Source organism: Salvia miltiorrhiza, chromosome 6, assembly GCF_028751815.1.
Source record: "Salvia miltiorrhiza cultivar Shanhuang (shh) chromosome 6, IMPLAD_Smil_shh, whole genome shotgun sequence".
Lineage (NCBI taxonomy): Eukaryota > Viridiplantae > Streptophyta > Magnoliopsida > Lamiales > Lamiaceae > Salvia > Salvia miltiorrhiza.
In genome coordinates, this window is record NC_080392.1 from 17,711,862 (window position 1) to 17,730,345 (window position 18,484).

At 35.9% G+C, this 18,484-nt stretch overlaps 3 protein-coding genes across 3 annotated transcripts; 1 reads left to right on the forward strand and 2 right to left on the reverse strand.

The window, feature by feature from the left end:
• Nucleotides 1–554: 554 nt before the first annotated feature.
• LOC130990268 (thaumatin-like protein) lies at nt 555–3,975 on the forward strand. The gene is made up of 3 exons (XM_057914500.1): nt 555–846; nt 1,005–1,382; nt 3,501–3,975. The coding sequence occupies exons 1-3, from the start codon at nt 618–620 to the stop codon at nt 3,800–3,802; spliced, it is 909 nt and encodes a 302-aa protein (XP_057770483.1). The 5' UTR covers nt 555–617; the 3' UTR covers nt 3,803–3,975.
• A 1,656-nt stretch (nt 3,976–5,631) lies between these two features.
• On the reverse strand, nt 5,632–12,216 carry LOC130990269 (ras-related protein RABA6b-like). Its single transcript, XM_057914501.1, has 2 exons — nt 11,706–12,216; nt 5,632–6,187 (listed from the first exon to the last, which is right to left on the reverse strand). Exons 1-2 carry the CDS (start codon nt 11,909–11,911, stop codon nt 5,722–5,724), a joined length of 672 nt encoding a protein of 223 aa, XP_057770484.1. The 5' UTR covers nt 11,912–12,216; the 3' UTR covers nt 5,632–5,721.
• A 1,826-nt stretch (nt 12,217–14,042) lies between these two features.
• Nucleotides 14,043–14,660, reverse strand: LOC130990592 (uncharacterized). Its single transcript, XM_057914813.1, has one exon. It carries the CDS (start codon nt 14,658–14,660, stop codon nt 14,043–14,045), a length of 618 nt encoding a protein of 205 aa, XP_057770796.1.
• Nucleotides 14,661–18,484: the final 3,824 nt, after the last annotated feature.

Consider the following 18,484-nt stretch of genomic DNA (forward strand, 5'->3'; position numbering starts at 1 on the left):
CTACTTTAAAAAAGGTCTCAAGATAGTCGAGACACAGGGAGTAATTAAAATATTACTTCCTCCGTCCCACCTATCTTGAGACAATTTCTATTTTGGGTCTCCCACCTATTTTGAGATATTTTTTTATTTGGCAATAGTTTTACACTTTATTCATTTTTTCATATACACACAAAATACTATTTTCTTAATTCTCGTATAAAAAAAAAGATCTGAAGATAGCCGGGACGGAGGGAATACATTAAAATATACTTCCTCCGTCCACCAATTCATGCCTTACTTTCCGTTTTAGTCCGTCCACCAATTAATGTCCTACTCATTTTTAGTAACTATTTATATATTTTTTAATTGATGGGTCCCAATAAATAATACACTTTTTTTCCACTCAACTAATAAACAATACATTTTGTGTTTCTCTTTCTCCGCTCAATTAATCAACTAATAAACAATATATTTTTTCTTAAAACTCGTGTTTCCTCCGTTAGGTCATGAATTAGTGGACGGATGAAGTAGTATAAAACTAAAATAATACAAGAAAAAAAAAATTGAGATACACAATGAAACATCAAACCTGTTAGTATATTGGATTACAAGTGCATTCGCTTTTATAATTTGCATTAATGGTGATAAAATGTGAGAGAACTTATAATTTTCTTCAAAAATATCGCAACCCTTTTTTCCCTTTTTTGCCTATAAAATCCCATCCAACAAATTCATCAATACATGAGCAGCGTCACAACTTTCCAACTCAAGCACAAACTCTGCTTCACTCTTCCGCCGCCATGGATGGCTCTCTCAAACCTCTCTTCTCTCTCCTCTTTCTCTCCCTCCTCACACTCCACATTTCAGGTACTCACCTCATTTTCTCGTTAGCTTAAATTAAACCACACGAATCTCGACGTACACATTAATCGCACATTCTCACTTCTCTCACCTCCAGATCCACTTTCTTCAAGCTAAATCCACAAATACCAAATTTAATTTTTTTTTTAATTTTTTTTTGGCAGTGGAGGTATCAGGTACAACAATGACGTTGTACAACAAATGCAGCCACCCTGTCTGGCCGGGCATCCAGCCTGGCAGCGGGTCGCCGGTGCTGGCCAAGGGCGGATTCAAGCTGCCGCCGAACAAGTCGTACACGCTCCAGCTCCCCGCCGCCTGGTCGGGCCGCGTCTGGGGCCGCCACGGCTGCTCCTTCGACAAGACTGGGCGCGGCCGCTGCGCCACCGGCGACTGCGGCGGAGCGCTCTTCTGCAACGGCCTCGGCGGGACCCCTCCCGCCACGCTCGCCGAGATCACCCTCGGCAACGACCAGGATTTCTATGACGTCAGCCTCGTCGACGGCTATAATCTCGCCATCTCCATCACGCCTTTCCGCGGCAAAGGTATGAAATCAAATCTTCTGCACCACTATTTTTATTACTACTACACATAATTAGTATGTGCTTTAATGGTGACACGAGATCTTCTATTTTAAATTGTCTCTCCATATCTAATTTGCTCACTTTTCAATTGTTATAGGCCCAACTTTGACGTTGTGACTTATAGTCACTTTTTAATTAAATTTATAAAATATTAAATTTTTATTTTCATTGTTAAGTCAAAAATTTCGATCAATTGAAGTTGATATGTATGGTTGATATCAATTTTAATTTTATTCTTATTTACTGTTTATTTATTTAAGAGAATCAATAATGATTTTAATTTTTCTTGTGATGATTTCCTGATGGTCAGAGAGAAGATGTTTTACCAAAATGTTTTATTCTTTTATTAGATACTTTAGTTAATTTAGTTTCATTCACATTCAATTAGGAGATCTTAATTCAAATTATTAAAAGAATAATAACTAAATGAACAACATAAATCATCATGTATTCAAAGTTTGAACTACTATAATTTAAGGATATTTCCTATATCATAGGTGTAATGAAATCCTTTGATTTAAATTGTGTTACGAAATCTGGTTGCATCTCGTATTAGAAGGGGTTAATCACAATTTATAATTATAGTTTTCGCCGAATTTAAGTAGAATCCATTTTTAAATATACTTAAGTGTATTTCTTTTCATATCTAAATCGAATTAATTTTTTGGTTATCGGATAATTGCAATACCAGTCTGAAATCCACGATGATTCAAAAATATTTTGCATGATGGTTTTTTTTTTTGTTTTTTTGTTTTATACATCGTAAAAAGGGATCTAAATCATGATTTAAAAATTAAATTATTTATTGATTATTGATAAGTTAAAGTGGATTTGAAAACTGAAGCAAACTTTTGATGTAAAAGTGTAAAGAAATTATAAATGTATATGTATAATCGCTTTTTATTGATAAGTTAAAGTGAATTTGCTGAAGCACACTCAAATCAATAAAATGAAATTAATTATTGATAAGCGCTTTTATAAATGTATAGTAGTAGTATTACATATTGCCACATGATGACATGACTAAGTTTGACCTCTTCTTTTGTTGTTTTTTAAGTTTTGCAAAATGGTTATCGTAGCTTCAATCTTAATTGAAGAAGCATTTGAAATTGTAATAAAAAAGTACAATGTGATGATATTAAACGCTTTTTCTTGTAATATGACCACCAAAAAGTTTCTTATTGTGACAGGGTCACTAATCACTATTCAATGTTAATTTCGTTTATATTTTCTAAATTATGAAATTAGCAATTGTGAAGTCATTGAATTTATTGATCTCCCAGGAAGGGCCACTGACTCAATTATGAATTTATGACCATGAATTTATGCTGGACTATAAGTTTTGTATCACCTGAGGAGAAATATGTCAAATCATCTCGTTTTTTCAAAGTTAAGTTTTTTAAGAGAAAATATGACTTGATGATGTTTTTTGAAAAATGCTAAAAGCTGAAGATACAAATTATAATCAATCCTTTATTTTATTGCAATCTGAGTGTTTTCTTGAATTTGTGGTATCCTAAACGATGATCCATTAACTGATTTAAGTAATACTATCTTTAACTGTTACCATAATTTTATCTTTTCTTTGTGCTTTAGGAGTTTAGCTTTTCTCTGTATTTTGTCATCCTGCTTTTCTTGAGCATATTTGAACCATTTTATCTCAACTTGTTGAAACTGATTCTTCTTTTCGCTTATTTCCCTTTTCTCTCCCTTACTTTTTCACACGATATAAAATTTCCCAAGTTTATAATGCCAATGACTTTATCATCTTGGAAAAAAGCTGTTTTCACACAGTTGAGTGCAACAATATTTGCCTGCTAAGTACAAACATAGACTACATAGTTAAGCCTTTTCATAGTCTTTAACCAGCTTCTACATGGTTATTCATGTACAAGAATTGGTTTGTTCCTCTTAGATATGAAAAATGTAGTATTGTTAAAGCCCCGTCTCTCCCACATCAACTTGGTAAAGATCTTGGTTTAGTATACAAATTGTTGGATAAGTAGCCATCTCCCGTTATTAGGCCTTTTAAGGGGATGATGCGTCCAATTCTAACAATTTAGATGAATTGGAGTGCAGGAAAGTGCAGCTACGCCGGGTGCGTGAGCGATCTAAACATGATGTGCCCGGTGGGTCTGCAGGTGCGTTCTCACGATAAGAAGAGGGTGGTGGCGTGCAAGAGCGCGTGCTTTGCCTTCAACTCGCCCAGGTACTGCTGCACGGGGAGCTTCGGGAACCCGCAGTCGTGCAAGCCAACGGCCTACTCTCGGATTTTCAAGGCCGCGTGCCCCAAGGCTTACTCTTACGCCTACGATGATCCCACTAGCATCGCCACTTGCACCGGCGGTAGCTACTTGCTCACTTTCTGCGCCCACCATTAGACATTTTGTGTTGCGCTATGTTAACTTAATTAATTATGCTTATCATAGTTAGCTAGCCAGCTAGTACTAGTAAGTAGTAGTATACTGTGTCGATTGCTGGATTTGGACGATGGAATTTTGTTGGTATTCATTAATGCTTGCTGGTTAATTTATGTCATTATTTGATTCTACTAGTGCACTGGACTGGAGTGAGAATCAATCAACTTAGGAATTGTGCTTTTTGTGGAGTCACTAAATATTGCACTATACTTTATTTTTCTCCTTGTACCTTTTGGGCCATACCTTAACTAAAGTTTCTTTGGATCCATTTCTTTGGCCATGTGACCTACATTGATGTTTCTGAAAAGTCTGATGAAAAAACTTTTAAATTTCTGGCACTCATCAGTCATGTAATGTCTTTTGTGGGGTTGTTTTATGTTTTCCATCTAAATTTGACAAAACTATTAGATGTTATTTAATTCGAGTAAGTGTATTTGGGTGGGGTTACTTAATATACTGACTCAGCCCGAAAGAATTTGACGGTTAAAAGTATAGTATTCATCCTTATTGGGTGATAAATAAGATAGTCGTGACCGGCCATGTTAATTTATGAAAATGTCCTAAAACTGTCCTTTTAGAAATCCTCAAATCAATTATTAGTAAATATAGTATAATTAATCATATTAAAAATAAGGGGATATGGTCCAGTAATTCACGAACTTTGAAAAAATTATAATTTTCACCTGAACTTTCAATTAAGTCAAAAAATATATGAATTTATATTTTTGTTTCAATTTTCGCCTAAGTTTGACTTTTAACAAAATTAGAGCTTAGTTGATAGTCGAAATTAATCAAATATATTAGTTTTTGTCTTCTTAGACCTTCGACTTCGAGCTTCTAAATACTCTCTATCATCAGAAGTTAGACCAACATCAGATGAACTTCCGACTGCGAGCTAAGCTCTAATTTCATCAAAAGTCAAACTCAGGTGAAAATTACAACAAAAATATAAATTCGTGTATTTTTTTTTATTTAATTGAAAATTACAACCTTTACAAAAGTCGTGTATTTTTTGGCCATAATCCCCAAAAATAAATTAAGAATTGTATAATATTTATATTGATGTTATACAGAGAAACTTAGATATTATATATAAAGAAAAGAGAGAATTTTAATTTTTTTGCATATAATTATGAAAATATTGATGTTTATTTATAGAGAATAAATAATACATATATTTATTTTTTTAATTTTTTATGTTAATATAATATGTAAAAATATTCAACATTTATTTTAATATTCAAATAAAATTTGACAAATCAATAATATTGCCGCCCATGATCGATTGGGCTCGTGAAAATTTCAATTTTTTAAAATAAATATTGGCATGTCAATCAGCCTGATCTGATAAATCCAATATTGATTGCTTTCGATGTGTCAATTAAGCAACGAATGAACTCTAGATCAATCAAAAGACTATCAGAGTCAGAATATGAAAAGCCCAACAATGGATTAGAAAATATTTATGTAGTATATATTGTCAGGAATTGGTTCAATTGAGATTTATATATATTTTGAGATTTTGAGATAAATGAACATATAAGTACATTTTGATGAACTTGTCAATTAATTTTTATGAACACGCGTTGGTCTGGGGTTCAATCCCTACAAGTGGCATGTTTTTTAAATAAATTAAATAGATTCATATGTTCATCAGTTATATTGGTTATGTTCAAAGAATTTATTGATATGTTCATTTATCTCAAAATCTCAAAATATTTAAAATCTCAATATAAGCTAACCCTATATTGTCAAATATAATGGGCATAAGGATCAAAACCTAAACAGCATTCAATCAACACATAATACCATTTTCAGTCCACCATTTCCAAACACAAACAAATTAATAATATACTTACAATAAAGCAATCAGCTTGGGTTCAATAAGAGCAACATCGACTAGTTTGTTTAGTGGCGGACACTTCATCGATACATATGATTTCCTTGTTCCCATTTAATGTTTCGACGTTGATGCTACTACTCTTCTCATCATCATCACTTAGTTTAGTGTCTAGGGTTAGGGTTTTGTGAGATGTGAGGTCATAGATCCTATTGATCATCTGCAAAAACGCATCCTCCACGTTGGAATTCTCCTTGGCTGAAGTTTCCATGAAGGATAGGTCCTCAAGCTGCGCTAGGGTTTGGCCGTCTTCCAAGCTGACCTCTCTGGAATGGGTGAGGTCCGACTTGTTTCCGACGAGCACCACCACCATCTCACGGCTGCCGAACTCTCTTAACTCCTTCAACCACTTCCTTAAGCTCTCAAATGTAGACCTCCTCGTTATGTCGTAAACTAGGAGGGCACCCATTGCCCCGCGGTAGTACGAGCTCGTGATGGCTCGGAATCTGAAATATGATCACATTAATTATTTTCATTTTATTGATTTATTTGAATTCTATCTAATTGTAACACTGATGTGAAAATGTACAATGAATTCGTAAGTTTTTAGAATGAGTTTACATAGTCCTGAGTTCAAATCTCATGTGGATAAAAATTCAACTAATACGAATTCATCATTTTTCGTAATGAATTTTATACTACAAGGGAGGTTTGTAGAATAACTCATCCACACACACACGTGTGTGTATATATATATATATATATATATAGGGTTGGGTTCCGGTGGATCCCTATGCTTATAATAGATCCGTAGATCCAAATCTAGACCACACATTTATGACATGTGGCGCATCAAGATGGTGACACGTGGCAAGGCATTTCAAGGCCAAATCTGGAGAGGGGTAAAATTGGAATGTAATTTTCGAAATTCAAAAAAAAAAAATTATATTTTCTCAAAATAGGTATATTTTAGATGCATAAAGTTTCATACGAGAATGCATGAACTTTCATATAGAAATGCATAAAGTTTCATATAAATATGCATAAGATTTCACCCCACCCCAACCCCACCCCCCACACCCCAGAACCCCACCCCACCCCAGAACCCCACCCCCACCCACCCCCCACCCCCCAAAAATTTTTTTTTTTTTTATTTTTTTAAAAACTGATTTTCTGACCACTGACCCACCCCTACCCCCCACCCCCACCCACCCACCCCCCCCCCACAATTTATTTTTTATTTTCTCAAAAACTGATTTTCGGACCACTGACCCCCCCCACCCACCCACCCCCCCCCCCAAAAAATTTTTTTTTTTTGAAAATCAGTTTTTAAAAAAATAAAAAAATAAATTTTTTTTGGGGGGGGGGGTGGGGGGGTGGGGGTGGGCCAGCAATTAGAAAATCCGTTTTTGAAAAAAAAAATTTTGGGGGGGGGGGGTGGGGGGTGGGTGGGGTGGGGGGGGCAGGGGCAGGGGTGGGGTGGCGAAACTACCAGATTTATTAAAATGAAATGCATTTTTTGTATAATTTAATGCATTTTTATGTGAAAACTTTATGCATTTTTGTTTGATTTTATATGCATGTGAAACATGCATATTTTTGGGGGGTGGTAATGGGGAGGGTTGAGGGTGGTGTGGGCTGGATTGGGGGGTGGTATGGGGTGGGGTGGTGAAAATACCAAAACTGAAAAAATTAAATGCATTTTTCTGTTCAAAGTTATGCATTTTATGTGAAAACTTTATGGATCTTTGTGTGAAACTATATGTATCTAAAAAAATTTTTTGGGGGGGGACGGGGGGTGGGGGGTGAGTCGGTGGGGGGTGGGGGTGGGGGTGGGCCAGCAATTAGAAAATCAGTTTTTGAAAAAAAAAATTTTTTTTTTTTTGGGGGGGGGGAGGTGGGGGTGGGGGTGGGGGGGGCAGGGGGCAGGGGCAGGGGTGGGGTGGCGAAACTACCAGATTTATTAAAATGAAATGCTTTTTTTGTATAATTTAATGCATTTTTATGTGAAAACTTTATGCATTTTTGTTTGATTTTATATGCATGTGAAACATGCATATTTTTGGGGGGTGGTAATGGGGAGGGTTGGGGGGTGGTGTGGGCTGGATTGGGGGGTGGTATGGGGTGGGGTGGTGAAAATACCAAAACTGAAAAAATTAAATGCATTTTTCTGTTCAAAGTTATGCATTTCATGTGAAAACTTTATGCATCTTTGTGTGAAACTATATGCATCTAAAATATATCTATTTTGAGAAAATCTAAAAATATATATATATATTTTTTTAATTATTAAATCCGAAAATTACATTCCAATTTTACCATTTTGCCTTGGAATCCTTGACACGTGTCACCATCTTGATGCGCCACATGTCATAAATGTGTGGTCAAGATTTGGATCTAGGGATCTATTATAAGCATTGGGATCTATATGACCCCATTCCTATATATATATATATATATATATATATAGGGGTGCACTCCAGTTAGATTGCTCTATTTTTTGTTACATCATGAGTACAATGAATAAGGCAGTATATAGTATTAAATAAGGCATAAATACTAACGAACAACAATATTAAAAAATTGGTAAAATTTTCGCTCACTCCAGAATTCGAACCCTGGAAAAAAATTTCGCCCTCTAGATAAATATCAGCTATAGGATACATGAAATCAACACCCACAAATCAATTTAAGATCTCATTACATATAAGAGATCTCATTGGAGCGCTCCCCTATATATATATAGTGATAAAATTATGCAAATAGATTTTTCTTATAGTGAGAACTGTGAGAACATGTACGTATAAAGTAAATGCACTACGATAATACAACATATACTATTATCGTAGTGCAATTACTTTGTATGTTAAGTATTTACGTTATATGTCTAATGTATCGTTATAATAGTTCTCGCGATGAGAAGTTTTATATGTATTATATAAAAGGTTGGGTTCACAGAGTACCCATGTCTTAGGTAGTATATAATACTCAATCTTGACTATTGATAGTAAAATTTTGGATGATCCATATTAGGGATGACAATGAGTTAGATCTGAACCAAAAATCTACACTTGGGTTTGGGTCGGGTCTAGATCCATCTTGTCCAAAAAAAATAGATCTAGATCCATAAGATCCACAGGGTCTCGAGTCCATACCCAGATCCACATTTTTATATCTTCTAACATTTATCCTAAATGAAATAAAATTCATAATAACACCATTATAATTGTTTAGAATTTCTACAACTATTCAAAAATAAGTTTATTACACTATATTAATCCAAAATAAGTCATAATATTATGAAAATACATAATCATCCAAGCATCGACGACTCACTCAATTTCAACAAAATATACTCGTGACAATTAAAGTGAATAAATCAATGGATAAACTCAATACTAGGATTAGAACATAAAGTTATAAATAAAATAATATTCCCTTCGTCCCATTACAAATGTCCTACTTTTCATAATGGGATGTCCCATTACAAATGTCTCATTTTTTTTTGCTACATATTTTCTCTCTATACCTAATATTTAAACAATTTCCACCAACCTTATCTACTAATTACACATTTCTTAATCTATGTGTCGAAAAGTAATGGGACGGGGGAAGTATATATTAACATAAATGAATCTATTGACCGAATCTGGATCTCAAAAATCATAATCCAGATCTAGATAAAAAATTTGACCCTTATTATATCTAGTTATTTTTTAAAGGTCCAAATCCGAGAAAATGGATATGGACGAGATCGATAAGCTTCATCTCAAATAGAGGAATCTGCGGATGGGCCAGGTCCAAGATCCATTATCATCTCTAATCTATATGCATTTACGTGTATCTCTTTTTCTTGCCCCCCTTCCTTCCCTTAAAATTTGACGGGCTTTCATCATATACACCCGGCGAATTTATTTTACGCATTTTTGTGTTTAACTGTGTATAATTTTCTGTGTTTAATATTATATGAATATCCGTACTTTGGCTACACGATGAAATCCCGCTAAAATAGTAAAAGATATGTTCTAGAAACTTGTAATTTTTTAAAACTTACTTATGCAATGTTGTTTTCAATAATATGCACTTTGTGTTTAATCATATGTATTTTTTGTGATTAACATCCAATATAAAAAATATGGATATATTCTAACTACATGATGCAATCCTGCTAAAATACATATCATTTCTAGAAAGTTGTATATTTTTTAATTCAATGTATATATATTTGTGTTTAACATTAACCGTCAAAGATATGTTTATACTCTCTTTATTATTTAAAACTTAAAACAAAATGAAAAATCTCAACCATGGGATAAGGAAGATAAACATTTGATTTCTTGCTACCTACTTTTGGCAACCACTATCATCATTAAAAACGTACTATTTATTTTTAGCCGTTTGCGATGCATAATAAGTATAAGATATATATCTATACCATCCTAATATGTTGTTAGCTTCAAAATTTAAAGCCATTTATAAATTAATGATCCGTTATCTATTATCCATATCTTCTGGATTCTGTGTGATAGCATAAAATCTTTTGTATATATCTTACCAAACATGATATTGATATCTAATAAATTAATAGATATCAAAGTTAAATATATCACGTCTTATCTCATATCACGTAGCAAACAACAAGCGACATTGAATGAAATTCACACATTTTAATAATGTGTAGTGGTTTTTTTTTTTTTAATCATTATTACATTTGATGTATGTTTCAAGTAACAGAGTATGATGGATAAAATTCACAAACTAATTCTAGACATAGTTTGTAGAGCTAGTATAGCCTAGTACTATAGATAATAAATAATTTTGAAAAAAACAAATCTAGTAGTATTACCTTTCATAGAATGTGATTTGTAATACTAGTTTCTATAGACCTAAATATTTTTAGACGATTAATCATATACTTATTTTTCCCTAAAGATCATATACTAATTATTTTGTCCGCACATATGTGTTATTTCGTATGAATCCAGTTCGAAGTTGTGAGTAGACCACCACATACAATAAATAAAGACAAGAGTAGCAATGCCATCCTTCCTCAAATGGGAATACAATAATCAATAAGGTGTTCTTTATTTTTATTTATTTTAAATTTCCCTAAAAAGACTTAAGAAATACCTTCATCATCTAGGGGCCCAATGGCCGATGCAACTTATTTTGTCAAAAAACTTCTTTATTTATTATTTTATTTTTTTTGAAGTTGATATTTTCTCATAACTAATTTAATTATTGCGAAATACTGCCGTTAGAAAAAGTTAAAGGCACTACATAAACTTCAACGGACAGTTTACTTTCGGTTTAAACTGATGAGCTGGGAATTACTGACTTAATCCAATTCCAAACCCATAATTAGGGGTTAAAACTCGAGTCATGCAATTGGGTTAAATTGATCATTTCAACAGTCAAAATTTAATAAATACTAAGTACTAAAATGTTTCTAAATAAAAGGTGGCTCGAATTCTGACAGTTTTTACTCCCATGGGTACAAATTGCACACCAAATTAATTTTGTGATTTCGTATATTAAACTTGAACTTTTCTTCAATCTAGTATCTACTTTTATCACTTCGAAATTAATCAAATTTTAAGGATAATGGTGTCATCAAACGGAGGGTAATTACATCTCTCTCTCTCTCTCTGTTTTTTAATTATTATTTTTTCATGGATTTCTTACTGAACTCAGAATCCGTCATGATTTTTAGGGAGGGCTACCATAATGTTATTTACCATGCATCTACTAAATTTAATTGGCACAAAAACCATTTTTCTTCCCTAGTTACGATCAGTTTCTACTAATATACTTTAATTGATTTACCAAAACGTGAATATATCAATATATATTCATAATAATATCACATCTAACAACTCTTCTCGATCGGCATCTAATTAGATAGTCCTACTTCATTTTCACAATAGAAAAAAGTGGAGATAAAACGATCCATCAAAAACACGTAAACAAAAGCAAAAAAAGAAACATAGTATATAACATACATAGAAATTAAGAGGGAAGAACCTTTCTTGGCCGGCCGTGTCCCATATCTGAGCTTTGATGAGCTTATCGGCGACCCTAATATTCCGGTAGGCGAATTCGACTCCGATGGTCGGCTTCGACTCCAAGCAGAACTCATCTCTCGCAAACCTCGACAGCAGATTCGACTTCCCAACCGCCGAGTCTCCTATTAGAACCGCCTTGAACAGATAGTCGCACTCTTCCTCCATCGCCAATTCTAAATCAAATATTATGTACTAACATCATCTCCAAATTATACACTTTAAAACTTGCTAAAGGGAATACGCAAATTAAAGTCCAATTTATCGGAACTTTGGTTTTTTATGTCATCATCATAATATGTAGAAAAAGCTAATAAGCAACGTTCACAAGGGGATATTGATGAGTAGCATGTGATAGCATTAAGATAGTGACATAATTTGGTAGTGGCTTCATTATTGTTGTCAAATGGCTTTTTTGGCTTTATTTTTCTTTAATAATGGTACTAATTAATTTTAATATTTTATCGTTTTTTGAAATATTATTTTTTAATTATAGTCTGAACTTTGATCTCATGGTGATTTTTTAAGAGTAAAAATTTGAAGTAGCCAAAATAAAGCATAAAATACAATTTATGGCCACACATTGAAAAAACATAAAATTTGGCCATTTTTATTAATTTTGATGTTTTTACCCTTAATGAGGCGGACCGGGTAGGATTAGGCACTCGGGTCGCGTGCCGGGTCGGGTTAGGCACTTATGGCACTATTAGTGTCATAAGTACCAAGATTTTACTTTGGTTTTATTTTGGATTTCCGTTGGCACTTATGGCACTAAATAGTGCCATAAGTGCCAACGAAAATCCAAAATAAAACCAAGTAAAATGGTCATTTTGGCACTTATGGCACTATTATTGCCATAAGTGTCATACGTGCAACAGAAACAACAGTAATAGAATCAAGAAATCATAAATGGATCATCTAAACCCTAAATGGATAATCTAAACCCTAAATCGAACACATAAACCCTAAATGGATAATCTAAACCCTAAATGGAACATCTAAATCCTACGGGGAAGTGTTTAAAATGGTTCTTTTGGCACATAAGTGCCAACGGAAATCCAAAATAAAACCAAGTAATAAAATGATGCGTATGACACTATTAGTGTCATACGCGCAGCGGACACTGACTTTTCCCCTCGAACGCGTAACTCACCCATAAGCTTCCAGCGGCCGCGCAATCATCCAGCGGTCGCGCAATCACCCCAGCGACCGAGTAAAAAGGGCAAATTAGGCATACACCTAATTAATGACCATATTTGATGTTTTAAGATTAGGGGCCAAAAATTAATTTTCAATCTTTATTATGGTCATTTGACTACATTGTTTCATTTTTTAATCTGAAGTTAATAACAAGGGAGTATGTATTTATCTATATTGCTCACTTAGGTCAAAAATTTTGATCAACTTAAGCTGATGTGTCTTCAAGAAAAAAGTATATAAAAATTAGTGCTGAGATGCATACAAATAATTTGAAATGCCTTTTTTAAATGTTAAAAGTTTAACGAAAATTCTCATAAATTGCTCGAAAATAATGACTCAAGCTGTTAAGTGTAAAATAAAAAATAAATATTAATTATATTGATAATAGTTTTTTAATTTGAGGTGGGAAGTTGAGCATGGAAACGAAATTTGGGGGAATAATTCGATCAATTAAGAAAGTTGCGAAACCTACTTGACTTTGTTGGGAACTCAATGAGTGCATGGATATCACGAGTGACAGGTAGGTGTTTCTGAATGTCCAACCAGAGCCCTGCACGTGTCTAAAAACTTGGAGATAAAGGAATTTTTAATTCATATGCTTTGGTTGTTTTCTAGACAATGAAATTGCATTTTCATTAACTCCTATGATGGTTTAATATGATGACATTCCAACCCAGATAAGACCCCATGATTAGATATATGTTTAGATTTTTTTTTTTTTTTTAATCAGAAAAAAGGCATATTATATTAAAAAAGGATGACGGTACCAGCGGTACCTAAACTTTTTACATAAGGGAACCACAAAACTTTGGAGCACACCATTCCAACAAGGATGGTTCCGCAGCAAAAAAACCAAAAATCTTATTCCAAGTCCACATTCTAGTCTCCATGATCAAGCTATTAAACTCGCACACCTTATCTTCAAATCTACTAACATTCCTCATTCTCCAAATCACCCAAATAGTGCACATCCACAAGGCCTTTAAGAACTGAACACTCTTCTTGCCATTTGCCAGAAATACAAAAGAAGTAAAATGTTGAAGTATACCTTGCGGTCGAGCCCAGCTGAATCCCGTCCAGTTAAGTATATGATCCCAAATCATTTTGATTTTGGGCACTCAACGAAAAGGTGGGTCGTCGACTCCTGTAAATAAAAACAAGCCACACAACCCTTCTCCACTTCTCCAAGTAAAACATTTCTTCTGGTAAGGTTGTCACAAGTTGGAAGTCGATTTCTGAAGACTCTCCATGCTGTCACACGGACTTTCTGAGGGGCCGGTGTATCCCACAAGTCTGCAAAAGATTTCATCTCCTCCGGATCTGCCATTCTCTCCTCTCTTTGCTCCCTAATTGCTTGATATGCAGATTTGGCGGTGTAGACTCCTTCTTTATGAGCTCTCCAAATCCATTTGTCCGCTGAGCCTTCAAGAGGGTAGAAACCTGAAATATGATTAAGCAAAGAACGAGAAGCCTCAACCTCCCTGTCAAGGAGCTCCCTACTCCAATTGAGATTCCAAACCCATCTCTCATCAATCCATTCTCCCATTTCATTGATATTCCCATTCTTTTTATTGCTGAGGAGGAAAAGACGTGGGAATAAGGACTTAAGAGTCTGCTCCCCCTTCCAAGCATGAAGCCAGAATTTAGTATTTCCTCCATCTCCAATCTTCCTTTTCAAATTTTTTTCAAACCATCTTCCTGTTTCCCCGGCTCCCATAGCCACGATTTTCGGCCACCACCCTCCACCCACTCTTCTCAGTCTTCTCTCCTGCATTCATTCTTCTCCCCATTTCAGTTCACCGAATAATGACTTAATGACTCTAATCCACAATGATCCATCATCGACAAGGAATCTCCAAAGCCATTTCAAAATCAAAGCATTGTTAAACCATTCAATATTTTTCAAACCCAGTCCCCCTTCACTTTTGGGGAGACAAACATCCTGCCATTTCACCCAAGTAATCTGACTTGTAGACTCACATCCTCCCCACAAAAATTTTCCCAAAAGAGAGTTAATCTTACTAACCGTTTTTTTTGGAATTGGAGAGAAAGATATCTGGTAAATAGGTATTGCCTGTAGCACCGCCTTTGCAAGTGTGATTCGACCAGCTAATGAAAGTTTCTTGTCCCTCCATCCCTGCATCTTCTTCCTAACTTTTTCAACCAAGTAATCCCATTCAACAATCTTGTTCAATTGTCCTCCAACTTTAATTCCCAGATAGTTGAATGGAATTGTACCAACCGAGCAATTCAGTAAACTTGCCTTCTGTTGAAGCTGATCATCATCAATCCCGATACCCATGATGGAGCATTTTTTGAAATTAACTGCCAAACCCGAGATCCACTGAAAAAAACTCAAAACATGCTTGATTATTTCCACATTTCTTTCATCATTGTCAAGAATAAAAATAGTGTCATCTGCATATTGTAGATGTGACACCTTCACCTTATCCTTCCCAATCTCCACTGGTGACAGGAATCCCATGTCCACCGCTCGTGTCACCAGAAGATGTAGGCCTTCCGCCACAATTAAAAACAGAAATGGAGACAAGGGGTCCCCCTGCCGTAGACCCCTCTCTAGCTTGAACTCCCCCGCTGGTGAACCGTTTAAAAGAACATTCGATGTAGACGAAGACAGGCAGCCATTGATCCAACATCTCCATTTAGGATCAAAATTAAATTTCTCCAGCAAGGTGTCAATGAAGTCCCACTCCACCGAGTCGTATGCTTTCGCAAAATCGATTTTGAAAATCAATCTTTGCTTCCTCTTTTTCTTTGCTTCAGAAATAGCTTCATTCAAGACAATAACCCCATCTAAAATGTACCTGCCGCTAATAAAAGCACTTTGATTCTCCGAGATGATCGGGTTCATCCCTGCCTTTATTCTCTCCGCAAGAATTTTGGCAAGGATCTTATACAAACTTCCAATAAGAGATATTGGTCTGAATTCCTCGATTTTGCTTGCTTCTTCTTTCTTGGGTATGAGCACTATGAAGAAAGGGTTGCCTCCTCGAGGAATATTGCCATTTGAATGGAACTCTTGCATCACCTTTAAGAGGTCCTTCTTGATAATATCCCATGCTTTTTTCCAGAAATGAATATTAAAGCCATCCGGGCTTGGACTCTTGTTTGCATCGCAACTCCAGATTGCTTCCTTTATTTCAACTTCAGAGAAGGGACGGATCAGCCAAGATTTATCTTCATTTGTGAGTTTCTTGGACACAAAATCTGAAGGAAATGACGGCAAGACCCTGTTCTTTCTTCTAAAAAAATTCTCAAAATAGCTTTTCACCTTTTCCTTTAACTCCCTCGGCTCCTCGATCCACTGGTTCTGAAAATACATACCAGCAATCTCATTCTTTTTTCTCCTTCCATTGATGACGTTGTGGTAGAACCTCGAATTCAAATCACCCTCTTTTACCCAACTGGTTTTAGCTTTTTGATGTAGCAGGCTCGCTCTGTTCGTTGCTTGCAGAATCAGTTTTGCTTTGATCTCATTCCTTTTGATGTATTCCCCTTCATCTAAACCAAGAGTATCATCGATCAAGTCCAATGTTTCAAGCTCATCCTTCAAAGTTGTGATTGAGTGATCAATATTTCCGAATGTGCACTTGTTCCATTCTTTAAGAGACGACCTCACCCTTTTTAATTTTTCTTTGAAGACAAAGAAGCTCCACCCTGAAAGGTTCTGCTCTTCCCAAACTTTCTTAACCACTTGCAAAAACTCCCCGTGAGAAGTCTATGCATTTATGAACCGAAACGGTTTTGGGCCCCAATCCACTTCTTCAGTCGATAATAGGATAGGGCAATGGTCCGAGATTGACCGTTGCAACCCTCGACCAAACGAAGCAGGCCAAACTGTGAGCCAACAATTATTCACCAAAAATCTGTCAAGTTTACTTTTACATGCTCCGTTTGGTTGATACCAAGTGAATTTTCTTCCTTGAGTTCTCAACTCAAGCATCTCACTTTCTCGGATAAAAGAATCGAAAGCTCTTGCTTCAGCAGCGCAAAAAGGCCCTCCTCTCCCTGCCCTTTCCCCTTTCTCCCTAATTGCATTGAAATCCCCCAGAACACAAACACAAATATCTCTATTTTGCTCCACAATTAATCTAATCAAGTCCCACAACAATAACTTCTCCGAAGTAACCAGCGGTGCATAAACATTAATAAAACAACACTTTTGATTACCTAAAACCCAGGTACCATTGACAATCACCGCTCCTGGGATGTCCCAATGACTTGAGGCTGTGAATTTCCTTCTGTTCCAGATGCTTAAAATTCCTCCTGATCTCCCATCAGAATTCCGAAAAGCCATCCCAGAATTATTTGGACCCCACCAACCATTGCAGAAATTAAAGGAGGAGGTTTCTAATTTTGTCTCTTGCACAAAGCATAAATCAATATTTTGCAATCTTATCTGGTCTCCCACTTCCTTTTGTTTCGCCACGCTTCCCAGCCCCCTTATGTTATATGATAGGATCTTCATGAGATAACTTTGCTCCTCTCTCCCAGCTTCCCTGCATCGTTTTTCTGTAATTGTTGAGCGAGAATTTGTTCTGCAATCACTTCATCTTGAAGGTCACTTGAGAATCCCAGATTTTTTCCAAGATTCCAAATATTCGCTCCTTCTTCCATCTCGTCTGACCTCCTTATATCTGGATTCATGGCTTCTCGATCTTCATTTGAAACTACCTCCACTCCGACTGTTTCATCTTTCTCTAAATCGGCAATAAATCTTCCCCAATTATGAATTTCCTTTCCTTTTGTTTCTGCTCTTCTTTGCTTTTTGCCTAGCTGTTTGCCATTTTTGTTGAATCCTTTTGCCGTTGGGAGCTTTATCATATGGTCAAGCTTCTCCGAAATCTCCTGCGAAGACCCGACTGTTTCGGCCATCTCTCTTTCTTTCGACATCATGGAAAACTCGGCTGCTTCTCGCTGTTTTCCGAACTCTCCTGCGTAGCCCCCCATTCTTTTTGCCATCTCTGTTTCTTTCGAGTTTATGGAAGAATCGCTGACATGTGCAATCGGAAAATCGCCGACTTGTGGAGTCGATGAAATTGAACTTTGAGAAGAGTCAGAGAGGTCACGATATTCTCTTTGATTTGGTATCTGGGGAATGGTTTCTCTGACCTCCCGATTGTCTATCTCTAGAATCTTTAGAAATGGGCCGGACAAGTGGCATTGGGCCTCATTTGAAATGGGCATTGGACCTCCCGATTCTTCTCCCCATTCGGCCTTATTTGAAACAACCCCTTTGCCTTCATTATTTTCAATTCCTTGGTTTATAATTTAGGCCTCAAATTCAGGCTGGGCCCGTGAATTCTCCATTTGTTCCAGTCTATCGGTGTGACTTGTAGATGCATTAATAGTGTGGGAGCAATCAGCCGCCTTTTTGGTCAAATCTGCCTCGAGCCCATGAAACCCGACAGAATCAGACGGAGGATTCGAAATAATGCACGCCTGATCAACTGTAGGGTCACCCTCCTGCTCGTCGGCGGACGCTGCACTTCCGATCTCCGCGAATGCCGGAGACGATGA

Coding starts and splice junctions, on each gene's coding strand:
- LOC130990268 (XM_057914500.1), top strand. CDS start 618: ATGGTGATAAAATGTGAGAGAACTTATAATTTTCTTCAAAAATATCGC. Junction 847..1,004: donor CCTCACACTCCACATTTCAG/GTACTCACCTCA, acceptor TTTTTTTGGCAG/TGGAGGTATCAGGTACAACA. Junction 1,383..3,500: donor CACGCCTTTCCGCGGCAAAG/GTATGAAATCAA, acceptor ATTGGAGTGCAG/GAAAGTGCAGCTACGCCGGG.
- LOC130990269 (XM_057914501.1), bottom strand. CDS start 11,911: ATGGAGGAAGAGTGCGACTATCTGTTCAAGGCGGTTCTAATAGGAGAC. Junction 6,188..11,705: donor GACACGGCCGGCCAAGAAAG/GTTCTTCCCTCT, acceptor ATCATATTTCAG/ATTCCGAGCCATCACGAGCT.
- LOC130990592 (XM_057914813.1), bottom strand. CDS start 14,660: ATGGGAGCCGGGGAAACAGGAAGATGGTTTGAAAAAAATTTGAAAAGG.